Genomic DNA, 27,574 nt, shown 5'->3' with positions numbered 1-27,574 from the left:
CTGTAAGAAGTCAGTCTCCAAAAGCCCCAATCAGCAGCTGAGGATCCCTTTAAATATCGCTCCAAATGGCTGCCTCCCAACTAGTACCACCCATGGAGGTGGGCATGGAACTGGTGCACTGAGGGAGGCAGGGTTTAAATGACATCACCTGACCCCGATTTTCATGTATTCCTGGGGCTCATGGCCACCAGAAATTGTGTCAGCTGGAAATCGAAATGCACATTAAAGCAGCACTAAACGGGTGGGGTGAGAAGCCACTTCATTTTCAGCAAATTGAGTGCAAGCTAGCACCAAGTCAGGAATCACCCCCACCAGCGGTAACCAATCCCTGGGGGGGGGGTCACAAAGTAATTGTGAACTGGTCCCAACTGGAAGTGGCCACTCCCTACAAGCAATGAAACCACCCAGGAAGTAGAACTCCCAAGAGCTGGGAGAGATCGGTATGGGAGGAGGCTGCGGAGTGCCACCCGAGGTACTTGGGTTCAAAATACTCAGGAACAGCTCCAGCTTGGTCACTGGGCAGGTCCCCACTCAGCAAAAAGATACTTACCAGAGGCAGAAATAGATAGATAGAGAGAGAGAGAGAGCGCGCAGGACAAGGTTACTAGTTTGCTGCTTCCATTCGCTGGGCATCAGACCCCGAGACAGATGCACAAAGCGAGCCGCACTCTACCTTGTCTTTCTTCACTTTCCTGCTCTTCTCTGCTGCCTGGGCCGCCGCGCCAGTCGGCAGCATCTCCGGCACGTTAGGGGGCGGTGGGTTTGGTTGGGCGATCGGTACAAGCTGTTGTGGTGTAGCATGTGGCACCTGCACAGCGTTGGTCGGCATGGGCAGCAGCGGGGGCGTTGGTGCGGGCACAGCCTGGTGCATAGGAGGAACGGGTACCATCGGGACCAGCATCTGGGGACCTACAGCTTGACAAAAAGGGGAAGGAGCGTTCAGTCAGCCTCGCTCACTACAGAGTAATAACAGCTGCAATACTCCGGGTTCAAAGGTCACCGCACACGGTTAATGAGTGCCACCCAAAGTGGGATTAAATTACTGCTCCATCCTTATACAGAGGCACCAGGCACATGAAGTAATACCTCCACGTGGGTGAAACATACCATGCACAAGACAGATTCTTTGAGCACTTCCCGTTCTTAGAGTACACACCGCAGTTAAACAAATACGCGAGCGTGAGCGTTCGAAATTCACAGGGTTCAGATGGCACGAAGCTCCCGCTGCCGCAGACAGGCCCCAGGGCCCCCGGAGAGCTCCAGGCAAAGGCCACAACACAATCGAGGGGGCAGGAAAGGGCGAAAAGGTACCCCCCACCTCAGACTCTCCCCATTCCTAACTTCATGTTTAAACTCCCCACATAGTTTAGCGTAGTTATAGACAAGAACAGGGAACAATCAGGCGTAAAAATACTGGAGGAGGTGAAAAGGGATCTGGCCCAGGTGGACTGGAATCAAAAATTGTTGGTGACACAGTAATTGAACAATGGGAGGCCTTCAAGGAGGTGGTGGTTTGGGTACAGAGTAGACACATTCCCATGAGGGGGAAAGGAAGGGCATCCAAAGCTAGAGCTTCCTGGATGACTAAAGATATAGAAAATAAAATAAAACAGAAAAAGGAGGCTTATGACATAGGAACAGGAGCAGGCCATTTAGCCCCTCGAGCCTGTTCTGCCATTTAATGAGATAGAAATAGAAATTTCGAAAAATTTACTGCACAGGAGGAGGCCATTCGGCCCATCGTGTCCGCGCTGGCTGAGAAACGAGCCACCCAGCCTAATCCCACTTTCCTGCATTTAGTCCGTAGTCCTGCAGGTCACGGCTCTTCAGTATTTTTTTAAAATGAGTTGAGGGTTTCTGCCTCTACCACCGTCTCAGACAGTGAGTTCCAGACCACCCTCTGGGTGAAAACATTTTTCCTCATTTCCACTCTAATCCTTCTACCAATCACTTTAAATCTATGCCCCCTGGTTATTGACCCCTCCGCTAAGGGAAATAGGTCCTTCCTATCCATTCTATCAAGGCCCCTCATAATTTTATACACCTCAATTAAATCTCTCCTCAGCCACTTCTGTTCCAAGGAAAACAACCCCAGCCTATCCAATCTGTCATCATAGCTAAAATTCTCCAGTCCTGGCAACATCCTCGTAAATCTCCTCTGTACTCTCTCTAGTGCAATCACATCTTTCCTGAAATATGGTGACCAGAAACGTAAGCAGTACTCAAGCTGTGGCCTAACTAATGTTTTATACAGTTCCAGCATAACCTTCCTGCTTTTATATTCTATGCCTTGGCTAATAAAGGAAAGTATTCCAAATGCTTTCTTAACCACCTTATCTACCTGTCCTGCTACCTTCAGGGATCTGTGGACATGCACTCCAAGGTCCCTCACTTTCTCTACACCTCTCAGTATCCTCCCATTTATTGTGTACTCCCTTGCCTTGTTTGCTCTCCCCAAATGCATTACCTCACACTTCTCCGGATTGAATTCCATTTGCCACTTTTCTGTCCATCTGACCAGTCCATTGATATCTTCCTGCAGTCTACAGCTTTCCTCCTCACTATCAACCACATGGCCTATCTTTGAGTCATCCGCAAATTTCTTAATCATGCCCCCTACGTTTAAGTCCAAATCATTAATATATACACCACAAAAAGCAAGTGATCTAGTACTGAACCCTGCGGTACCCCACTGGAAACAGCCTTCCAGTCGCAAAAACACCCGTCGACCATTACCCTTTGCTTCCTGCCACTGAGCCAATTTTGGATCTAATTTGCCACTTTCCCTTCGATCCCATGGGCTTGTACTTTTTCGACCAATCTGCCATGTGGGATCTTGTCAAAAGCCTTGCTAAAATCAATGTAGACTACATCAAATGTGCCACCCTCATCGATCCTCCTCGTCACCTCCTCGAAAAATTCAATCAAGTTAGTCAGACACGACCTCCCCTTAACAAGTCCATGCTGACTGTCCTTGATTACTCCATGTCTTTCTAAGTGACAGTGTATCCTGTCCCTCAGAATTGATTCCAATAATTTGCCCACCACCGAGGTTAGGCTGACTGGCCTGTAATTACTCAGTCTATCCTTCACTCCCTTTTTAAACAACGGTACGTTAGCAGTCGTCCAATCCTCTGGCACTATGCCTGTATCCAGTGAAGTTTGGAAAATGATTGTTAAAGCCTCCGCTATTTCCTGGCTGATCTGTGACCTAACTCCATATACTCACCTTAGCCCCATATCTCTTAATGCCTTTGGTTAACAAAAATCTATCAATCTCAGATTTAAAATTAACAATTGAGTTAGCATCAACTGCTGTTTGCGGAAGAGAGTTCCAAACTTCTACCACCCTTTGTGTGTAGAAGTGTTTCCTAACTTCACTCCTGAAAGTCCAGACTCTAATTTTTAGGCTATGTCCCCTAGTCCTAGACTCCCCAACCAGTGGAAATAGTTTCTCTCCCTCAACCATATCAGTTCCCCTTAATATCTTGAAAACTTCAATCAAATCACCCTTTAATCTTCTAAATTCCAGGGAATACAACCCTAGTTTGTGTAATCTCGCCTTGTAATCTAACCCTCGGAGTCCAGGCATCGTTCTAGTAAATCTATGCTGCACTCCCTCCAAGGTGCGGTGCCCAGAACTACACTCAGTACTCCAGGTGTGGTCTAACCAGGGCTTTGTATAGCTGTAGCATAACTTCTGCCCCCTTGTATTCTAGTCCTCTAGATATAAAGGCCAGCATTCCATTAGCCTTTCTGATTATTTTCTGTACCTGTCCATTTTATATTTTAATGATCTATGTACAGGGACCCCTAAGTCTCTTTGGACCTCCACTGTTTCGAGCTTTTCATCATTTAGAAAGTACTCTGATCTGTCCTTTTTAGCTCCAAAGTGGATGACCTCACACTTGCCTTCATTGAAATCCATTTGCCAGTTTTGCCCACTTAATCTATTAATATCTCTCTGTAATGTTACACTTCCATCTACACTGCTTACAATGCTGCCTATCTTTGTGTCATCAGCAAACCTGGATATATGGCTCTCTATCCAGTCATCTAAGTTGTCAATAAGTACAGTGAATAATTGAGGCCCCAACATAGATCCCTGTGGGACACAACTAGTCACATCCTGCCAATTTGAGTACCTGCTCATTATCCCTACTCTCTGTCTCCTGCCGCTCAGCCAATTTCCTAACCAGGTCAATAATTTGCCCTCAATTCCATGAGCTTCACCTTGAACTAACAGTCTCTTATAAGGGACTTTATTGAATGCCTTCTGGAAGTCCATATAAACAGCATCCATAGAGATTCCCCTGTCCACTACTTTAGTCACCTCTTCACAAAATTCAATCAGGTTTGTCAGACATGACCTACACTTTACAAATCCATGCTGGCTCTCTGATCAGCAGAAAATTTTCAAGGTGTCCAGTCACTCTATCCTTAATTATAGACTGGTAATTTTCTGACGACATTAGGCTAACTGGTCTATAATTCCCTGGTTTTCCCTCTCTCACCTTTCTTAAAAAGCAGAGCGACATGTGCAATATTCCAATCTAAGGGAACGGTTCCTGAATCGAGAGAACTTTGGAAGATTATTGTTCGGGCATCTGCAATGTTCTCACCTACTTCTTTTAAAACCCTGGGATGGAAACCATCTGGTCCTGAGGATTTGTCACTCTTTAGTGTCATTATTTTCTTCATTACTGTTAATTTGCTTACATTAATAATGGTGCGATAAATGTAAAGTTCAAAATACAGTAGAGAACTAAGCTGAATACAAAAAGTACAGGGGAGAACTGAAAAAGGAAGCAAGGGCAAAGAGAGTGTATGAGGATAGATTATAAGAGCAGGGAGGTTATGTATAAAACACTAGTTCTGGTCACCACATTACAGGAAGGATGTAATTGCACTAGAGGGTACAGAGGAGATTTACGAGGATGTTGCCAGGACTGGAGAATTTTAGCAATGAAGAAAGATTGGATAGGCTGGGGTTGATTTCTTTGGAACAGGGGAGGCTGAGGGGAGATTTAATTGAGAGGCCTAGATAGAGAATCCACTCTATCTAGGCCTTTCAATTAAATCTCCCCTCAGCCTCCCCTGTTCCAAAGAAACCACCCCAGCCTATCCAATCAGGGAGGGCCTATTTCCCTTAGCAGAGAGATCAATAACCAGGGGGCATAGATTTAAAGTGATTGGTAGAAGGATTAGAGAGGAATTGAGACATTTTTTCATCCAGAGAGTGGTGGGGGTCTGGAACTCACTGCCTGAAAGGCTGGTAGAGGCAGAAAACCCTCATTGCATTTAAAAAAGTACTTGGATGTGCACTTGCGGTGCTGTAGCCTACAAGGCTTCAGACCAAGTGCTGGAAAGTGGGATTAGGCTGGATAGCTCTTTCGGCCGGCACAGACACGATGGGCTGAATGGCCGCCTCCTGTGCCATAAATTTCTTTGATGCCACGATTAGCGGGTAACATGAAAGGGAACTCGAAAGTCTTACACACATATAAATAGTAAAATGATAGTCAAAGGAAGGGTAAGGCTGGTTATGGATCAAAAAGGAGATGATCTTCACCCGGTCTGGATGGGATGCATCCTAGGTTGCTGAGGGAAGTATGGGTGGAAATTGCAGAAATACTGGCCATAATCTTCCAAACATCCATAGATACAGGGGTGGTGCCAAAGGACTGGAGAATTGCAAATGTTACACCCTTGTTCAAAAAAAGGGTGTAAGGATAAACCCAGCAACTATAGGCCAGTCAGTTTAACCTCACTGGTGGGGAAACTTTTGGAAACGATAATCTGGGACAGAATTAGCAGTCACTTGGAGGAGGGTGGATTGATTAAGGAAAGCCAGCATGGATTTGTTAAACGCAAATCATGTCTAACCAACTTGATAGAGTTTTTGATGAGGTAACAGAGAGGGTAGATGAGGGCAATGCAGTTGATATGGAGTATATGGACTTTCAAAAAGTGTTTGGTAGTGCCACATGGTAGGCTTGCTATTAAGATTGAGGCCCATGGAATAAAAGGGGGCAGTAGCAACATGGATACAGAATTGGCTAAATGACAGTAAACAGAGACAAGTGGTGAACAGTTATTTTTCGGACTGGAGGGAGATCTACAGTGGTGTTCACCAGGGGTCTGTGCTGGGACCACTGCTTTTCTTGATATATATTAATGACTTGGACTTGGGAGAACAGGGCACAATTTCAAAATTTGCAGATGACAGCGAGGAGGATAGTGATAGACTTCAAGAGGATATAGACAGGCTGGTGACATGGGTGGGCACGTGGCAGATGAAATTTAACGCGGAAAAATGCGAGGTGATGCATTTCCGTAGGAAAAATGAGGAGAGGCAATATAAAGGGCACAACTCCAAAAGGGGTGGAGGAACAGAGGGATCTGGGGGTTTATGTGCACAAATCGTTGAAGTTAAGAAAGTGGTTAAAAAAGTATATGGGATCCTGGGCTTTATAAATAGAGGTTATAGAGTACAACAGCAAGGACGTCACGAAGAACCTTTATAAAACACTGGTTCGGCCACAACTGGAGAATTGTGTCCAGTTCTGGGCACCGCACTTTAGGAAGGATGTGAAGACCTTAGAGAGGGTGCAGAAGAGATTTACTAGAATGGTTCCAGTGATGAGGGACTTCAGTTACGTGGATAGACTGGAGAAGCTGGGGTTGTTCTCCTTAAAGCAGAGAAGGTTAAGGGGAGATTTGATCGAGGTGTTCAAAATCATGAACGGTTTTGATGGAGTAAATAAAGAGAAACTGTTTCCAGTGGCAGAAGGGTCGGTAACCAGAGGACATAGATTTAAGGTGATTGACAAAACAGCCAGAGGCGACATGAGGAAACATTTTTTTTCAATGCAGTGAGTTGTTATGATCTGGAATGCGCTGCCTGAGAGGGCGGTGGAAGCAGATTCAATAATAACTTTCAAAAAGGAATTAGTTTAAATACTTGAAGGGAAAAAATTTACAGGTCTATGGGGAAAGAACGGCGGAGTGGGACTAATTGGATAGCTCTTTCAAAGAGCCAGCACAGGCACGACGGGCGGAACGGCCTCCTCCCGTGTTGTACAATTCTATAAAAGTCAGATCTGCCAACTCTTTATAATTTTGGGTGGGATGGGGGACAGACCGGTACCGGGGAGGGGAAAACAGACCGAGACGGTCAGAGAAACATCCACCCGCACAGACTCCTATCAGCAGAGTAGAAGCCACAGTGCAGGCAGCGGGTTTCTCAGTCCCTGTGCTGGGTCTGATAACCTAGCAAAAACAAACCATCACACTCAGGTTCCCATTTTCCACCTGAGCCCCTCATATTTACACGTGCAGTTTAAATAAACAAACTTGCATCTAAACATTAGCTTTCACGACCCGAGGACATACCAGAGCACTCGACAGACTGTAAATTACTTTACAACTGCAGTCACTGTTGTAACGTAGGCAAACGCGGCAGCCAATCTGCCCACAGCAAGATCCCACAAACAGCAATGAGATACATTTGCTGTTTACCTGGTGTTGGCGAAGAGATGAATGTTGGCCATGACACAGGAGTAACTCCCTGGTCACACTGATAGCGTGGCTTGGGAACGTCTGTTCCTCAGGTTGGGTAGTTAGTAACGACAGACGTTCGGAGACATTTGTTTACACAGAGCGTTACTTTGAGCATGGAGTGCCCCACCATGCAAGGTGCCATTCCCCAATAAACATCCAATACCACCACGCACCCCATTTACCTGCAAACATGGCTGATTGAGAGTAGAGGACAGGATTGCTCCCAATGGTGACAGTGCGTGGCACTGATGCAGAACTCAGTACTGTTGCCTTCCTCTTGCTGGTTTTGGCAGTCTGACCTGGGGCTGGTGGGTTTGGAGGTGCGTTTGATGCAGCGTTACTCTGAAAAATAACCAGTTCTACGTTCATAGGCATTCGAGAGAGAGAGAGAGAGAGAGAGAGAGAGAGAGCGCTCGAAAGAGAATTTACACAACCATTACTGAGCGACAGGTGCTCTCTGGAGCCCACCCGCACAAATGGTGCTCAAGATGCACAGGGGATTCCTAAATGCCTAACAGAGCTGAGAGTACAGCCTAAGTTTCACCTCTCATATCCTGTACATATCACAGCTCCTTTGGCCAGAACTGCCTATGTACAGGACAGTGCATGGCCTGTGCTGTGTTCCTTGGCCTGTAACAGGTTATATACAGGACAGCACACGGTCTGTGGTGTAGAGCACGACCCTACTCAAGCCATCTTAGTAGTGTCTAGCATCATACTGCACGCTATCCAAATGTAGCACCCCGTTCATAAGACCAACTGAGATCAGACAACTCACCACAGAAGAGGGGTGAGATGTTGGAGAGCTCCCTCCTGGTTTGTACGGTTCAGCTACTCACTGCCGTGACCAGCTGAGTCTTGGGAGGGTTTTTATAAACTGTAGAGCCGCTACAGCCTCACCTTCTTTACTGCTGGAGGCTGGACTGTTGTAACTGGGATGATGGTGAGAAGGGCTCTTTCCAAACAATCCTCTTCAGTTCCTGGCGCTGGTGGCTCCTTGCTCTCCACTTCCATCTCCACCTCCTGGATGTCTCCATCATCATTTGGAGGGGGAGGAGGTGGGGGCGGGGGAGGAGGGGAGGAAGGTGGGGGCGGGGGTGGGGGTGGTAGGTCCAGGGGGAGGGGGGGTTGAGGGGGGAGGGGAGGCTGGGCAGTGTTTCCTACAGAAGCAGCATTGGTTGGCTGAGGAACAGAAACCTGGCTGGCACACAGCTCCGTAGGCACGGGACCTGATTGTAAGTAGAACAGGTAGAGTAGCATTACACAGAATGAACTACTAAAGAGGTTAATGTACACAATGCGAGTTACTGCCATTTCCGAACACTGGTGACCCGACTGGGGCTGGGTGGCAACAGCTAAGTGTCCACAGTGGGAATAACATCGAAGCCCAGGCTTCTGTTCAGCAAGAGTTCACACACACACTTTCTGGAAGTCACTGGGTAGCAACAGAGGCCATTCTCTCTCCTCTGTGGTGCCAAGCCTGCTTAACCCATTTTCTCACTGTTCTCCAGGGTCACCCAGCCTACCTGAACACCCCATAACCCTGCACACTGAATTCCGCAGATTTCTGTAATCCCCTGAACACCATCGCTGCCATGCAGGTCTCTTAACTGCGACCAAGGCACTGCACGACCGCCTTGGCTTCACTCGGAGGTGGTGGGACAGACTGTCCCTTTTAAAATGTAATTTATTGTTGAAGTTCAGGCTGAGCTCCAGCTCCCATCTTGTGGAGGCCGTGCTTTCACAGAGCACCGCCCGTGGGATTGGAGCATGTTCGCACACCAGAGGCAGGACTCTCACTCCACCACTGCAGGGAGTGCGCCTTTACCGGACACCTGCCAGGCCACTCAAACAGACCTGAAGGAAAATGGCTTTGCATTTGGCCGCGTAACAGTCCATGCACGGGAGTAATTCATTACCTGGAAAGAGGTTTAGGATGTTTTCAGAGGCACGATAAAGGGCAGAATAAATGCAGAGATTGGACGGGGATAAAAACTAGAGTCTACTGCTGTGTGAAGGATCTTTGCTGCAGTCATCTTCTGGGACCCGCTCTGGACAGTAGCTAGTTGGGTTTTATATAAAGCTTTTAAAGAGACTCATGCACCTCATTAAGCTGGGTAGCAACTTGCATTTATATAGTGTCTTTGAAGTTGTAAAGCGTCCCAAGGTGCTTCCACAGGAGCAATTATCAAACAAAAATTGACACCGAGCCAAAAGAGACATTAGGACAGGTGACTAAAAAAGCTTGATCAAAGAGGTAGGTTTTTAAAAGAGTGTCTTAAAGGAGAAGTCTCCTCACCCAGACTACCTGCAGCTATACAGCACCCACCACGGTCACCAAGCCTGTCCTTTGATAAAAATCAGATGAACCAAGACTCGGGGGCTAAGGCCACAGTCTTCCCACTCAACCAACACCTCGCCAAGTGATTCTTTCTAAACCAGCTGATCACGAGTACAGAGCTTGATGCTGAAGAATGCCATCCACTGCCGTCGGCCCACTGCTCCCGACCTGGTGTGTAACCTCCGATCCACCAACTCCGCAGGAGTGGGAACAGACAGGTGAATACGACCAGGGCTTTTGAAAAGAACGGAGAGTGTCGTTCACCCATCCACCCCCACCCCCCCCCCCCACTCCCCTCCCACGGGTACAGACTGAGCCAGCGACAAAACTGCTCACCCGCGGGATCGCTCGGTGTGCCCGCCGTTTCTTTCACCGGAGCGCTGGCGGAGAACACGCTCTTGCCAACGTTCAGCCTGGAGGCGCACTCGGCCGCTTCCTCCTCCTCGTCCACGTCCGGGAACTCCCACTGCGACTGGCCCGTCTGCTCATTGAGATAGAAATAGCGCCGGTGCTCCCTACGGCGTGACAGAAAGGACACACTTAGTACAGGAGGCGGCAGTGGGCGGACCCTGCCAGAGGCGAAAAAAAAAACAGGTGAGCTTTTTTTTTTTTGCTGACAGGAGGTTTGGCACCTCCTGTCAGCTCCTAGGAGTCTAGGAAAGCAAGAGGTCGAATAGAAAACCTCACGATTCAATTTTGATTTGGATTTTTGTTTTGGGGTTTTTTTAAAAAAAAAATAGATTGTGCCTTTTAAAAACCAAACAGTTACAAATTTCAGCCCAATTATCGTTTTTTGATGGGAGAAAATGGTTGCTTGATAACAACGGTGGCACTGAGCAGGGTATCTGACGGGTAACTCAGACATCCCTTTTAATCTAGAAGCAAACAAGGAAGGAATTAGTGCAAAAATATTCTTCAAGCTGAAAAATAAACAGCAATTTTTTTTAATAAAGATATTAAAACATATTTACATATTTTACAGATGCAGTAAACTGTAATAAGAGGAAAAAAAATAATTCTGACCTGTGCTTCCGGCAATAATCTTCGTCTTCTCTCGCAGCTGCTGCAGGAGGCACCTTCCCTCTTTCTCTCGTGTGGTCGGCTCAGGAATTCCATCCCAGAAATTTCCAGCAAAGCGCAGACATGTCTCACATGCGCACTCTCTCTCTCTCTCTCTCTCTCTCTCTCCCCCGCCCCTTTCCCCTTTATCGTTACTCCCTTAATACAATTATATGAGCAGTCTATCTGTTCAACTCCAATACTCAACCCTCAGCATGAGAAATTGCCAAATTTTGAGAGTTACATTTTAGGCTGGTCCAATAGGTTTTGTTTTGCTTTTGGGATTTGCACACATGCGGGAGTAAGTGTTACCAAAACAGCACAGTTTAGTGAGCTGGCAGTCTGCAACTACTGTTGCCACGTCGTCAGGTGGAGATGGGGAGGGTGGGGGTCACAGTTCGGTTGTCACGTGTCAAAGGTGAAAGGTGAAAAAGTAGAAGAGTGCGTACCTGTCCCAATGGCAGGACCAGCCTTTTGGGGATGCATTAGATTCATAGTGTTTAATCTGTAAATCAGCTTCCTGCAGTTTGCGTTTGAGGTATTGGCCATTCAGTGCTCCTTCTCGCCAGTCTGATATTCGAGTCTGAAACCCAAGAGATTTTATTAAAGGACGGAAGGCCATAAAACTGAGCAAACGCCTAGAGTCACTGCAACACAGGTTTAGGAAAAGGAAAAAAGATCACAGCCAAAACCACCCACGCCGCTTTTGGTAAACTGCGCCCTTCGAATAGAGGTGCTCAAATCAGTCCTGAGGCACGCCACTGACTCAATATGCACACTGCTCGGAGGCTGTGGTTGCCACACAGACCCGCAGGCAGATTGAACGGGGTGTACCCGGCGGGCCCGTCGCCCGTCACGGGGGGGGGGGGGGGGTTGTACCCGGCGGGCCCGTCGCCCGTCACGGGGGGGTTGTACCCGGCGGGCCCGTCACGGGGGGGGTTTACCCGGCAGGCGGTGGGCACTCGGTGGGCACATTGCATTGCCCATCACAGCAGCAGGAGCACAGGGCCCCAGTTAGCCCTGTTGGCAGACACAGCAATAAGGATGCAGAGAGTCAGTCACAGCTGCAGAGGATGACAGTGCAGACAGTGACGTGGACAGGGAAAGAGGCGCATTAAAAACAAAATCTGTCCAATACCACAGCATTTCACCTTCGAGAATAGACACAAAGCTCTCCCTCCAAACTCCCCCCCCACCCCCACAAACACCACTTCAGACTTAATGTGGAACAAAATGAGTGATTCTCAAACCTCGATCTGGAGCAGCAGGAAGTGGAAGTTGGAGATAGATTGCCGGCTAATTCCCAGGAATTCCAGTTTACTGGAGAGAGTGTTTGCCAGTTCAGCTATCTGAAACTGATAGAAGATTTGGAGTCAGTGTCAACGCTCAAATAACAGCGCTCCTCCCCATGTCCCAGCACTCCACCGCCCCCTCCCCATGTCCCAGCTCCTCTCCCTTCAGCATCCCAATGTTCAGCGTTGAAAAAATTAAGTGCCCGCACGGCCTGGACCGTGGCGTTCCCACCTTCAGTTCACCCCGGTCATCCTTTTCTTCTGGAGGAAATTTTGGTGCAGCTGTTTGCTTTTCCACAGACCCGTCAAGATCCATGTCACTTTCCTCGGGATCAATGCTCGGCTTTTCAGGAGCTGCAGAGAAAAAGAATTATTTACCATTCGGGGTGAAACTATCCTACTTTTTTCTTTGGGAGGGGGTGGGACAGGAAAAGAGACGAGCAGGGGACTGAAATTATACAACACCCAGGGCAGTATCAAGGGAGCTTTACTCTGTATCTAACCCGTGCTATACCTGCCCTGGGAGTGTTTGATGGGACAGTGCAGAGGGAGCTTTACTCTGTATCTAACCCGTGCTATACCTGCCCTGGGAGTGTTTGATGGGATAGTGTAGAGGGAGCTTTACTCTGTATCTAACCCGTGCTGTACCTGCCCCGGGGAGTGTTTCATGGGACAGTGTAGAGGGAGCTTTACTCTGTAACTAACCCGTGCTGTACCTGCCCTGCAAGTGTTTGATGGGACAGTGTAGAGGGAGCTTTACTCTGTATCTAACCCGTGCTGTACCTGCCCCGGGAGTGTTTGATGGGACAGTGTAGAGGGAGCTTTATTCTGTATCTAACCCGTGCTGTACCTGTCCTGGGAGTGTTTGATGGGACAGTGTAGAGGGAGCTTTACTCTGTATCTAACCCGTGCTGTACCTGCCCTGGGAGTGTTTGATGGGACAGTGTAGAGGGAGCTTTACTCTGTATCTAACCCGTGCTGTACCTGCCCTGCAAGTGTTTGATGGGACAGAACAGAGGGAGCTTTACTCTGTATCTAACCCGTGCTGTACCTGCCCTGGGAGTGTTTGATGGGACAGTGTAGAGGGAGCTTTACTCTGTATCTAACCCGTGCTGTACCTGTCCTGGGAGTGTTTGATGGGACAGTGTAGAGGGAGCTTTACTCTGTATCTAACCCGTGCTGTACCTGCCCTGGGAGTGTTTGATGGGACAGTGTAGAGGGAGCTTTACTCTGTATCTAACCCGTGCTGTACCTGCCCTGCAAGTGTTTGATGGGACAGAACAGAGGGAGCTTTACTCTGTATCTAACCCGTGCTGTACCTGCCCTGGGAGTGTTTGATGGGACAGTGTAGAGGGAGCTTTACTCTGTATCTAACCCGTGCTGTACCTGCCCCGGGAGTGTTTGATGGGACAGTGTAGAGGGAGCTTTACTCTGTATCTAACCCATGCTGTACCTGTCCTGGGAGTGTTTGATGGGACAGTGTAGAGGGAGCTTTATTCTGTATCTAACCCGTGCTGTACCTGTCCTGGGAGTGTTTGATGGGACAGTGTAGAGGGAGCTTTATTCTGTATCTAACCCGTGCTGTACCTGTCCTGGGAGTGTTTGATGGGACAGTGTAGAGGGAGCTTTACTCTGTATCTAACCCGTGCTGTACCTGCCCCGGGGAGTGTTTAATGGGACAGTGTAGAGGGAAATTCACACATAGTGAACAAAATGCATTTTTCCACTATGAGACCTGCAGCCTCAGAACATCTTAGGCCTGCACATTATGGATACTGTATGTAGTGGTTCTGGTACTGGACTAGCAATCCAGGGTCATGAGTTGTGAAGTTGACCATAAAAGTTGTCGGACAGTCGTAAAACTGAGCAGGTTCACTAAAGTCTTTATTTGCTCCTGCTACACAGTCTAGTCCACAGTTGAGTCTTAATTCCTCTGAAGGGGCCCAAGACGACACGCAGATATAAAAACAAATGAATAATCCATCACCTTCTCAGGGCAACTAGGGAGGGGGTACAAAGGCAGCCATGCCAGAATCGCCCAGGTCCCGAGTGTAAGGAAAAAAAAAAATCAATTGTCTGGACAGGGACAAAACCCCTTGAGGTGAAGGTTCTCGAATCACCTACCAGTTTCTGCAGAGTGCGCTCCCTCCGGGGCAGTATCACGCTCCAGGTTATCCGAAGCACGACCGGCAGACTCGGGACTGAAGGTGCGTGCCAGGGCCTGCCACTTCCCTTTCCTGTTGACATGCTTGCTGCTCTCCGACACCTGCCCTTCCTGCACCAAAGTCTGGCTGCAATCGGAGCGTGGACTAGACCCAGCCAAGCTGGCATCGCCCTCCTCCAGCGCACGCAGCTCTGCCTGTGAACACATGGGCTGAGTCAGCACCGTAACACAAGACGGCTTTTATACAAACAGATAAAACAGTGCTACACAACAGAGTGTCACAGCCTTTTTGTTGCTGATTTTTTGGGGTGGGGGTGGATTTTGTAGTTACCAAAATTAAGGATCTTCTTCAGTGTCACTTTCCACAACAGGCAGTCTGGGGCCTTGCCGTGAATGCCAGCTCAGAGCAGCTTCGTGCTAGGGCTGAGATGGTGCAAGTGTGATTTTTGCATTGTGTGTGGGTTATAATGCTGAATAAACACCAACACAGCTCAACTATGCATTTAGTCCTTCTCAACCATTGGTCCCAGCGACTGACTTACAGCACGCATCTTAGTATTGTTCAAACCATTCTGCTCCCCCACTGCACAAAAACAAAAAAAAATACTGTAGACACCAGCAGATTCTCCGTGGCAATGCTCACTGTAAGTCAGGTGCCGCTTTTTCCTCCAAGGACAGGAGTGTTGTGCCATGACGCACAATGTATTATTCTGTCATTCCACAGAGGATAATTTGTTGTTAACTAAAGCCCAGCCTCAGATCAGAATAGAATTGCTTGGTGAGGTAAACTGCAGGTTAGAAATGTAAGTTTAATGCTGCAGATCACAAGCACCTAGCATCAAGCAGACTGGCTCTCTACAGATAATTTTGCATCCATGAAGTGCGATGGTCACAAGGTTTGTCAGTCAGTAAACTGAGGCCTCAAACACTTATGAGAGCAGCGCACTGGTTTAAGGAGGCAATTCTCTCAGTTAGAATCTCACCTTCTTTCTCTCCAGAACCAGCTCCAGTTCCCGCGTATACTCCTCCTCCTCCTCTTTCTCCACCCCCTCTTCCTCCTCGTCCTCCGCGCTCTCCTGGGAAAGGTTCAAGCTCTGTCGATCCTCTTGCGGTGCTTCCTCCACCTGCACACTGCTGTTTCCCCCGCCGTCGTCCTCCTCGTCTTCCTGCTCCTCCCGCTCTTCCTGGCAAATCACTTTCTTCCGCCACTTTTCCTCGGCTTTCTTCACTTCCTCGGGGATGAGTGGAGCCAGCAGAGATGCAGCGACGCCCGAGCGTTCCTCCTTCTCGCTGGCCAGTGCAAGCACACTCTCGTTAACTTCCTTCGGAAGCAGAAAAGGGCAGGTTAGAGACGCAGCACAAATAGGAGCCAGCAGACAGCACGGCCGCATGTCAAAGTTACCTGTACATCAGTGGCCCCCATTGTAACAAGGCAGGCTTCCACTCAAGAATTTTATTTTTGTTGCCCCTTTGCCCTGCGGAAAAGCGACAGATATCATCTTATTTCACCCCTACCTTCTTCTTCAGGTTTCTGCCGCCTGGCTTTGCCACAGTTTGGTCATGGTGATAGATGCCCGTGTGCTGATAACTGCTCTCCACCTCGCCAGCAGACAGGGCCGCGGAGCTGAAAGACAACACACAGAGTAACATGCATCTCCCCCCTGCAATGCTCAAAGGCTCTGTGGCAACACAGCTTTCCAAAACTGAACTCCCCTTTAAAAAGCTATCGTAAACCCCGCCCCCAACCATGTTTTACTCCAGGACAGTTGAAGGGACTCTGAATGTTCCTTATAAATGGTATCGGTAAACCCTCACAGCTCAGTTTTCTGGTTTCAAGTGTGTCGTTCTCCCCGAGAGTAGAAACAGTCAAAGTCCCTGTGACACCGCTCGTTCCAGGGAGCCCCACAGCTACAAAGGAGGATCCCATTTGGTAAGCGACGTTACACGAAGCCCTCGCTGTAAATTAATCCTACCACACAACTGCCTGTCACGCTCCTCCCACACTTACCGACCAGCGTGTGAAACTTAAAATCAAGCTGTATGACTGGAGGCACTGCAGCATGCCGTCTTTCACTGAAGCTGTAAACTGACTGTGGGGTGAGTTAAGGCACTTAGAACTACTGCCACTCCCACTATTGACCCCGAACCTTATCTCTGGACGGTCTTTTTAAGCACCGCCCCCAAGGTTTTGTTTAACCTCATTCTTTGCTTATTCTCCCTACGACAACACTTTTTTTTTAAACAAATGTACAATTGTGATCGTATTCTCATTTGCCTCTTCCCCTGTAATATTCGATACAATGTACACAGGGATACTGCAATTCCCATAAATCAGCTATTCATTTTTAAACTAACCCCAAGGTGAGCAGAGTCTCGGCACATGGCCTTTAGAAACCGCACAGCTGCTCCACATTGTGTACAAAGAAAATACACTTAAGCAAAGGGAACAACAAGCGGCAGATCTCATCTCAGAGCTCAGGCAAAGGCTCCCAGACGTGATACCTGCACTCGTGATGACTGTCTTGCCTTCATGCCCCACTATCTGGGATTCTCTACATAACATGCACAGGGTGCTGCCTCTCTACTTCCATCAAAACCTAACAGTGTGCAGCACTGTCACTTGTAGGACACTGTAGAACCGGGATTATACCCAGGATCTTTCTGCTCCCATGTGTTACTCAGAATTTACAGCACAGAAACAGGCCACTCAGCCCAACAGGTCCATGAGCCTCCTCCCACTCTATTTAACCCTATCAACATACCCCTCTACTCCTTTCTCCCTCATGTGTTTATCTAGTTTCCCCTTAAATGCCTCTATGCTATTCACCTCAACTACTCCTTGTGGTAGCGAGTTCCACATTCTCACCACTCTCTGGGTAAAGAAGTTTCTCCTGAATTCCTCACTGGATTTACTGGTGACTCATATTTATGACCTCTGGTTTTGGATTCCCTCACGAGTGGAAACAACATCTCTATGTCTACCTTACTAACCCCATCATAATTTTGAAGAGCTCTATTATGTCGCCCCTCAGCCTTCTCTTCCTCATAATACTAGGAGTATTTTACAACGTAGCACTGTCTCTTGGGTTCACTGGTGAGCCCCTCCTTGTGTCACCGTCTTGAGACCCCTCTCCTCACACTTGTACATGGCAAATATAGAATGGATATGCTGAGAGTACTGTGTAAAATTGGACACAATAACCTGTCGATAAACTCCTTTTGGGCAAAAAGGTCATCAGGATCAGCAAAATCAGTACATTAAATAACAAATGGGTTAAGGTTAATGGGAGAAAGTAGAAAATAGGAATGATAAATTGTACGGGAAATATAAACCCATGTCACTGGAATACCAGGGTTAAATATCTCAATGGCGATGTACCATGTTGAAGAATTGTCCTGTGATGTCCTTGTTTTAGTATTCTGAATGCCTTCATCACCTGATGAAGGAGCAAAGCTCCGAAAGCTTGGTGATTTCAAATAAAGCTGTTGGACTATAACCTGGTGTTGTATGACTCTGTACATTTGTCCACCCCAGTCCATCACTGGCATCTCCACATCTGTTGTTCTTGATATTGCTCCCCATCACACCAGCACGGAGATGGGACCTGCTCCGCAGAGATCTCAACTATGTTCATACCAGTGCCAGCTTTAAGCACTGGTGCTCCAATCTCACAAGCTCCTCTCTCCCCCAACTCAACCAACCTCGACACCCCCTTCTTCCCCATTTTCTACCTCATATTGGCAACCATGCACCCACCTCCCCACCAAGTTGACACTGGAGTGTGTGTGTGTGTGTGTGTGTGTGTGTGTGGAGAGGAGAAAAGAGAATGGGACACCCCACTTCAGTGTTAAATGGAATCAATCCAACTCTCAGACTCAGTTACTCTGGCATTGTAAGAGTTATAAATTGCCCAAAATTACATTTTGTGTTGCAATACTTAACCTAAAAGGTGTAGACCTTTGTGTAGAATGTCAGAACACCGATCCGTTACCTTACAGGAACAGACACAGGTGGGTATTAGCTCAGCCCCCGCACTACCCAGCGACAAGCCACTGGTCGCCATCATCCCCTACTCTTGTGTGAATCGAGGTGGCAGACTCCCTGGTGAGACAGCCCTTCACTTTTCACTCTTTACTAGGAGCAGAGAAATCACAGATGATTTATGTTTGGTTAGAATCACTGTGTGAAATCACCACTATATTTCAAGAGACTTCTGGCACCAACAGCAGAGCCGAGGTGCTATGCCCTCGGCCCCTCTTCCATATACTCTCACACACTTGACTCCAACCGTCTTTAGTTTCAACACCCTCAACTTGGGCCACAGGTTTTGCCACTGTCAAATCTTCTCCATTAACACTGTTTTAACTTTAACTCATGAACAATACAAATGGATGAAAACAACAGTCAAGTGTACATTTCCAAGCATTCCACACAACCAAAACTCTCCGAGGATTCAGACCGAGGCCACAGGTATTAAAACCATAGCACGCGTCCAGTGAGTGCATGGGCTCAAACATCTCAGAATTACACGGGATGGGAACGTTCTTGGAGCTTTGTGTTAACTCAAACACGATTTCTGCAGTTTGCTGCACCCCGCAGGGGCAAGTTGGCGGTACTGAGATGTCTCCAATGATCCTAAATACACGGGTGTGCAACATGGCTCCCTCACCCCTGATCAATCTCAGCAGGGTGGGTGCAGTCGGAAGCCAGGAAACTGAATTTGGTGCCAATTTTCCAGTTTTTCTTTTATTAAAATAAAAACATATTAATGTAATTTCATATTCTGCAAACCAACCAGCAAATAAAACCACCCGCTTATGTCAATAAATATCACTGCACAAGACACAGCACTGGAATGCGCATTGGGTGAGAGTGTGTGTAAACCCGATTTGGTTGAGCACCCACCTGTCCTGGTAATGCAGTCCCTGGAGCTGAGCAGCCAGGTATTGGGGCAGCTCCCACGTCACTTCGTTGGTTTGAACATTCCAGTAATAGTAGCAGCCAGTGTTCTCATCCCACACCTCCTGCCAGTCGCCCATCTCCACATTAGCTGTACAGATAGAGACAAGGTCAGCTACTTGCACATTTGTGTCAAGCACAAAGCCCACCTCCAGTGCACACGGTCCTCCAGCGGTCTGATTTATGGGCCTGCCTTTCCCAACCTCTCCCAAAGAAGCGGCCTCTTAATGGGACCAATGGCATCCAAGTGGGCATTCTTTATGTGACTACAGACAGTAAGTGTTGGGAGGCTGGCCAAGTCCGACTCTTCAACATTTCAGGAATCTTACCTTTATGGCTTGGATGGGATTTTGGTTAATTTATATCAATATCAGGTTTGGTTTAAAAGGGAATAACTCCTTGAGGCTCACAAGCCATTTTGAAAGCTGTTTTGGCATTTTACAGGGAATTCAGTGATCGGGGGTCAGCCAGTAGGGCTGACAATTAAACTGGCCTCATGTTATCCCTCATACCACTGATGTGCGACCCAGCCAGACAACTGTAAGCTGTGCAGGCCTAAATTGGGCCCTCCCCATATCTTGTGTGAATGCCCACTGGAAGTGTTCAGAACATGACAACCATCCTTCTATTCCAAAAGACCATTAACGATTACAGTTTTGATGGCTGGCTCATCAACTTTCAGGAGAGCTTTTAACATATCGTTCTCCCCTTTGCCCCAACGGACAAAGCCTCCCTCCCTCTGGGAATTTAACCCCTTTTAAGTAAAATTTAATAATTAACATTTTCAACATAAAGGATCCTTCTGTAGGAAAATGATCAGAAATCCAAAGAGGAGTAATACCAACCTAACAGTGAGCACTGTATATAGTACCAATCCATCACATTCCTCCAGTGAGCACTGTATATAGTACCAATCCATCACATTCCTCCAGTGAGCACTGTATATAGTACCAATCCATCACATTCCTCCAGTGAGCACTGTATATAGTACCAATCCATCACATTCCTCCAGTGAGCACTGTATATAGTACCAATCCATCACATTCCTCCAGTGAGCACTGTATATAGTACCAATCCATCACATTCCTCCAGTGAGCACTGTATATAGTACCAATCCATCACATTCCTCCAGTGAGCACTGTATATAGTACCAATCCATCACATTCCTCCAGTGAGCACTGTATATAGTACCAATCCATCACATTCCTCCAGTGAGCACTGTATATAGTACCAATCCATCACATACCTCCAGTGAGCACTGTATATAGTACCAATCCATCACATTCCTCCAGTGAGCACTGTATATAGTACCAATCCATCACATTCCTCCAGTGAGCACTGTATATAGTACCAATCCATCACATTCCTCCAGTGAGCACTGTATATAGTACCAATCCATCACATTCCTCCAGTGAGCACTGTATATAGTACCAATCCATCACATTCCTCCAGTGAGCACTGTATATAGTACCAATCCATCACATTCCTCCAGTGAGCACTGTATATAGTACCAATCCATCACATTCCTCCAGTGAGCACTGTATATAGTACCAATCCATCACATACCTCCAGTGAGCACTGTATATAGTACCAATCCATCACATTCCTCCAGTGAGCACTGTATATAGTACCAATCCATCACATTCCTCCAGTGAGCACTGTATATAGTACCAATCCATCACATACCTCCAGTGAGCACTGTATATAGTACCAATCCATCACATACCTCCAGTGAGCACTGTATATAGTACCAATCCATCACATTCCTCCAGTGAGCACTGTATATAGTACCAATCCATCACATTCCTCCAGTGAGCACTGTATATAGTACCAATCCATCACATTCCTCCAGTGAGCACTGTATATAGTACCAATCCATCACACACCTCCAGTGAGCACTGTATATAGTACCAATCCATCACATTCCTCCAGTGAGCACTATATATAGTACCAATCCATCACATTCCTCCAGTGAGCACTGTATATAGTACCAATCCATCACATTCCTCCAGTGAGCACTGTATATAGTATCAATCCATCACATTCCTCCAGTGAGCACTGTATATCGTACCAATCCATCACATACCTCCAGTGAGCACTGTATATAGTACCAATCTAACATACCTCAAGTAGTATATATAGGACTAATCCATCACATATGACCCAGGGATATGTCAGTAGAGATGCAGTGGCAGACAATTAATGAGATATTTCATAACACTCAGCAAAGATACATTCCAGTGAGAAAGAAAGACTCTCGGGGAAGGACGTACCATCCGTGTCTAACTAAGGAAGTTAAAGATTGTATCAAATTGAAAGAAAAAGCAGACAATTCCGCGAAGATTAGTGGCAGGTCAGAAGATTGGACAGAATATAAAAAACAGCAAAGAATGACTAAAAGAATAATAAGGAGGGAGTAATTAGAGTACAAGAGAAAGCTAGCTAGAAATATAAAAACAGATAGTAAGAGTTTCTACAGGTATTTAAAAAGGAAAAGAGTAAGTAAAGTGAGTGTTGGTCCTCTAGAGAGAGAGTCTGGGGAATTAATAATGGAGACTAAGGAAATGGCGGATGAATTGAACAGATATTTTGCGTCCGTCTTCACTGTAGAGGATACAAATAACATGCCAGAAATAATTGTGAACCAAGAGGTGAAAGGGAGGGAGGAATTTAAAACATTTACAATCACCAGGGAAAGGGTTCTGAAAAAAATATTAGAACTTAAAGCTGACAAGTTCCCAGGTCCTGACGGACTTCATCCTCGGGTCTTAAAAGAAGTGGTTGCAGAGATAGTAGATGCATTGGTATTAATTTTCCAAAATTCCCTAGATTCTGGAAGGTCCCATCAGATTCGAAAATAGCAAATGTAACTCCTCTATTCAAGGAAGGAGGGAGACAGAGAGCAGGAAACTACAGGCCAGTTAGCTTAACATCTGTCATAGGGAAAATGCTAGAATCTATTATTAAGGAGGTTATAGCAGGGCACTTAGAAAATTTCAATCCAATCAGGCAGAGTCAACACGACTTTGTGAAAGGGAAACAGTGTTTGACTAATTTATCAGAGTTCTTTGAGGAAGTAACAAGAAAAGTGGATAAAGGGGACCCTGTGGATGTGGTGTACTTGGATTTCCAGAAGGCTTTTGACAAGGTGCCACATCAAAGGCTACTACACAAAATGAGCTCATGGTGTGGGGGTAACATATTTGCATGGATAAAGGATTGGTTAGCTAACAGGAAACAGAGAGTAGGTATAAATGGGTCATTTTCAGGTTGTCAAGATGTAACGAGTGGAGTGCCACAGGGATCAGTGCTTGGGCCTCAACTATTTACAATCTATATCAATGACTTGGATGAAGGGACCGAATGTATGGTTACTAAATTTGCTGATGACACAAAGGTAGGTAGGAAAGTAAGTTGTGAAGAGGACATAAGGAGTCTGCAAAGGGATATAGATAGGTTAAGTGAGTGGGCAAAAATTTGGCAGATGGAGTATTATGTGGGAAAATGTGAACTTGTCCACTTTGGCAGGAGGAATAGAAAAGCAGTATATTATTTAAATGGAGAGAGATTGCAGAACTCTGAGGTACAGAGGGATCTGGGTGTCCTAGTACATGAATCACAAAAAGTTAGTATGCAGGTACAGCAAGTGATTAGGAAGGCAAATGGAATGTTGTCATTTATTGCAAGGGGAATGGAATATAAAAGTAGAGATGTTTTGCTCCAGTTGTACAGGGATTGGTGAGACCACATCTAGAATACTGTGTGCAGTTTTGGTCTCCTTATTTAAGAAAGGACATAATTGCTTTGGAGGCGGTTCAGAGAAGGTTCACTCGGCTGATTCCTGGGATGAGGGGGTCATCTAAATGAGGAAAGGTTGGACAAGTTGGGCCTGTATACACTGGAGTTTAGAAGAATGAGAGGTGATCTTATTGAAACATATAAGATCCTGAGGGGACCAGAAGGGGTAGATGCTGAGAGGATGTTTCCCCTTGTGGGAGAGACTAGAACTAGGGGCCACAGTTTAAAAGTAAGGGGTCTCCAATTTAAGATGGAGATGAGGAGAATTTTTTTCTCTCAGAGGGTCGTGAGTCTGTGGAACTCCCTCCCCCAGAGAGCGGTGGAGGCAGGGTCATTGAATATTTTCAAGGCTGAGTTGGATAGATTCCTGATTAATAAGGGAGTCAAAGGTTATAGTAGGTAGACGGGAAAGTAGGGTTAAGATCACAATCAGATCAGCCATGATCTTATCAAATGGCAGAGCAGGCTCGAGGGGCGAATGGCCTACTCCTGCTCTTAATTTATATGTTCGTATACCTCCAAGTACATATAGTGCTAATCCATCACATACCTCCAGTGAGTACTATACATAGTATTAATCCACCACATAACTGCAGTGAGTACTGTATATAGTACCAATCTAACATACCTCCAGCCAGTGTGTACTGTATGTAGTACCAATCTAACATACCTCCAGCCAGTGTGTACTGTATATAGTACCAATCTAACATACCTCCAGCCAGTGAGTACTGTATATAGTACCAATCTAACATACCTCCAGTGAGTACTGTATATAGTACCAATCTAACATATCTCCAGCCAGTGAGTACTGTATATAGTACCAATCTAACATACCTCCAGCCAGTGAGTACTGTATATAGTACCAATCTAACATACCTCCAGCCAGTGTGTACTGTATATAGTACCAATCTAACATACCTCCAGCCAGTGTGTATTGTATGTAGTACCAATCTAACATACCTCCAGCCGGTGAGTACTGTATATAGTACCAATCTAACATACCTCCAGCCAGTGAGTACTGTATATAGTACCAATCTAACATACCTCCAGCCAGTGAGTACTGTATATAGTACCAATCTAACATATCTCGTGAGTACTGTATATAGTACCAATCTAACATATCTCCAGCCAGTGAGTACTGTATATAGTACCAATCTAACATACCTCCAGCCAGTGTACTGTATATAGTACCAATCTAACATACCTCCAGCCAGTGTGTACTGTATATAGTACCAATCTAACATACCTCCTGCCAGTGTGTACTGTATGTAGTACCAATCTAACATACCTCCAGTGTGTACTGTATGTAGTACCAATCTAACATATCTCCAGCCAGTGAGTACTGTATATAGTACCAATCTAACATACCTCCAGCCAGTGTGTACTGTATGTAGTACCAATCTAACATACCTCCAGTGTGTACTGTATGTAGTACCAATCTAACATACCTCCAGTGTGTACTGTATGTAGTACCAATCTAACATACCTCCAGTGTGTACTGTATGTAGTACCAATCTAACATACCTCCAGTGTGTACTGTATATAGTACCAATCTAACATACCTCCTGCCAGTGTGTACTGTATGTAGTACCAATCTAACATACCTCCAGTGTGTACTGTATGTAGTACCAATCTAACATATCTCCAGCCAGTGAGTACTGTATATAGTACCAATCTAACATACCTCCAGCCAGTGTGTACTGTATGTAGTACCAATCTAACATACCTCCAGTGTGTACTGTATGTAGTACCAATCTAACATACCTCCAGTGTGTACTGTATGTAGTACCAATCTAACATACCTCCAGTGTGTACTGTATGTAGTACCAATCTAACATACCTCCAGTGTGTACTGTATATAGTACCAATCTAACATACCTCCAGTGTGTACTGTATATAGTACCAATCTAACATACCTCCAGTGAGTACTGTATGTAGTGCCAATCTAACATATCTCCAGCCAGTGAGTACTGTATATAGTACCAATCTAACATACCTCCAGCCAGTGTGTACTGTATATAGTACCAATCTAACATACCTCCAGCCAGTGAGTACTGTATGTAGTACCAATGCATCACATACCTCCAGTGAGTACTGTATATAGAACCAATCCGACCTCCAGTGTGTACTGTATATAGTACCAATCTAACATACCTCCAGCCAGTGAGTACTGTGTATCGTAGTGCCAATCAGCTGCCATGTTACCGCCTTCCACCATGGCATTCACCTCATTGCCGTTGTGGCTGTTTGCAGGTTTCTGAGCATTCGGCACCGGTTTGGGTTCTGGCCGTGGGGGTGTGGGTGCTGGCACTGGTGAGTCGGAGGGGGCAGCTATCGATTCAGAAACGGGCCCGGGTGCTGTAATTGCATCAATCTCCTGTGTTTAAAGGAACACAAACAGGACACTTAGATAAAGCATAGGTTGATCCAATGCATAACATTTAGGATTCCATCACATGAACTGTTCAATCTGTCGTGACCTGGGACCTGCAGCATAACCAGGAGTAAGTGTACGTATTGAGAAGATTGGTTTTTCATGGTCGATGCTGCCAAGCTCAGTCAGCAAAACCAGCCGTTCTGGGCTCAAAGACCGAGGGTTTGAGCTCCACAGTCTAAGCCTGTGCTGCCCAAATACTCAGAGCTGCACTGTCTTCAATCCAAAAGTGTGTTAGAGACAAAGTCTCGTTTAAAAACAAAATAGAATTTTATCTTAGCATCTTAAAAACTAAACGCCTCTCGCAAATTCAGGTTCCAGACCCACGTTAGAGAGCACTATTCGAAGGGCAGGTTGGCCAACATTCCTCCCTCAACACCAAAACCCAACGGTTAACTGGCCACCCATCGCCTAGTTTGTGGACCAGCTGCTGCACAATAAGTAATTCACTGGATATGAAGCGCTGCGAGATATTTGTGTGACGCGATAAGGCGTTATATAAATACAAAAACAATTCAATACAGGGCGCCCATTCAATTCAACACAGGGTGCCGAAGCAAATGAGGGAAAGACAAACGCATGGGTGAAAGGGTCGCCAGGAACTAAGCGAGCAGCTCACATTGCTATATAATTGCTTGTAAAGAAGTCACTAGATAGCAAGCGGGGATTCTGGATGATTTTTCCTCTCCCTAGCCAAGGGGCATTATGGCCAACTGACAGGACAAAGTGCCATTTTGCAGTAATCATTTCTTTTACCCACTCCCATCAAGCGCATTTATCCGCAGGCCATGCTTCTCACTCTCAAACACATTTAACGCATCCGAGAGTTAACAGGAAGTTCTCGATCACACAATGCATCGTGGAACAGTGCCCATTGTGTCAAGCAGCAAGCTTGGCCCGAGAGCCCCGACCCCACATTGAAGAGACCCCCCTCTGCAAACTAGAGGGGCCACTACTTCAAGTAACCCTAAAGCATCTCTATATCTTTAGATGCCCTTCCTTTTCCCCTCATGGGAATGTGTCTATTCTATACCTGAACCATCTCCTTGAGGGCCTCCCACTGTTCAATTACTGTTTTGCCTGACAATTTTTGATTCCAATCCACCTGGGCAAGATCACTTCTTAACTCACTGAAATTAGCCCTCCTCCAGTTAAGTATTTTCACATTTGATTGGTCCTTGTCCTTTTCCATAACTATTCTAAACCTGATGGTATTATGATCACTGTTCCCCAAATGCTCCCCCACTTCATTCCCCAGAACTAGATCCAGCACTGCTTCCTTCCTCGTTTCAGGAATTCCTTCCCCTTTTTGTCCTTTATACTGTTATTATCCCAGTTTATACTGGGATAATTGAAGTCCCCCATTATCAATACTCTATAGTCCTTGCGCCTTTCTGTAATTTGCCTGCAAATTTGCTCCTCTCTTTCCTTCCCACTATTTGGTGGCCTCAAGTATACACCCATTAGTGTAATAGTCCCTCAGTTGTTCCTTAATTCTAACAAAATAGATTCTGTCTTTGACTCCTCAACTACACAGAGCTGGGTGTCGTCAGCATATATACGGAACCTAACGTTATGTTTTTGGATGATGTTGCCAAGGGGCAGCACGCCGATGAGAAACAGAAGGGGAGCCAAGGATAGATCCTTGGGGGACTCTAGAGGTAACAGCACAGACTGTGGGATAATTAGCAATCTAATGAATTGGTGTGCACACAAACACGGTCAAGGATTTACAAGTGACTCATTAATCTCCCATCTTCCACCCTCCATAAACTTGAGCTCATCCAAAACTCTGCTGCCCGTATCCTAACTTGCTCCAAGTCCCATTCGCCCATCGCCCCCTGTGCTCGCTAACCTACTTTGGCTCCCGGTCCAGGAACACCTCGATTTTAAAATTCTCATCCTTGTTTTCAAATCCCTCCATGCCCTCGCCCCTCCCTATCTCTGTAACCTCCTCAAGCCC

General features: G+C 46.4%; 1 protein-coding gene across 3 annotated transcripts in view; it reads right to left on the bottom strand.

The window, feature by feature from the left end:
• Positions 1 to 27,574, bottom strand: part of LOC137309252 (formin-binding protein 4-like) — a 49,018-nt gene that overhangs the window by 8,800 nt on the left and 12,644 nt on the right. The window contains exons 4-15 of one of the 3 annotated variants that reach the window (XM_067977513.1): positions 25,332 to 25,554; positions 19,326 to 19,470; positions 15,935 to 16,043; positions 15,403 to 15,741; positions 14,380 to 14,614; positions 12,488 to 12,609; positions 12,214 to 12,318; positions 11,413 to 11,546; positions 10,241 to 10,419; positions 8,464 to 8,792; positions 7,746 to 7,905; positions 674 to 909 (exon numbers count right to left, since the gene is read on the bottom strand). In XM_067977513.1, the coding sequence (XP_067833614.1) occupies positions 674 to 909; positions 7,746 to 7,905; positions 8,464 to 8,792; positions 10,241 to 10,419; positions 11,413 to 11,546; positions 12,214 to 12,318; positions 12,488 to 12,609; positions 14,380 to 14,614; positions 15,403 to 15,741; positions 15,935 to 16,043; positions 19,326 to 19,470; positions 25,332 to 25,554 (2,316 nt within the window). Of the gene's footprint in view, positions 1 to 673; positions 916 to 7,745; positions 7,906 to 8,463; positions 8,793 to 10,240; positions 10,420 to 11,412; positions 11,547 to 12,213; positions 12,319 to 12,487; positions 12,610 to 14,379; positions 14,615 to 15,402; positions 15,742 to 15,934; positions 16,044 to 19,325; positions 19,471 to 25,331; positions 25,555 to 27,574 lie in introns of those variants that run through there. The other 2 variants (XM_067977512.1, XM_067977514.1) reach the window with 2 other exon arrangements.

The sequence above is a fragment of the Heptranchias perlo genome, unplaced genomic scaffold (assembly GCF_035084215.1).
Source record: "Heptranchias perlo isolate sHepPer1 unplaced genomic scaffold, sHepPer1.hap1 HAP1_SCAFFOLD_156, whole genome shotgun sequence".
Classification (NCBI taxonomy): Eukaryota; Metazoa; Chordata; class Chondrichthyes; order Hexanchiformes; family Hexanchidae; genus Heptranchias; species Heptranchias perlo.
Note: the sequence above shows the minus strand (reverse complement) of the source record. Positions and strands in the feature narration are given on the sequence as shown.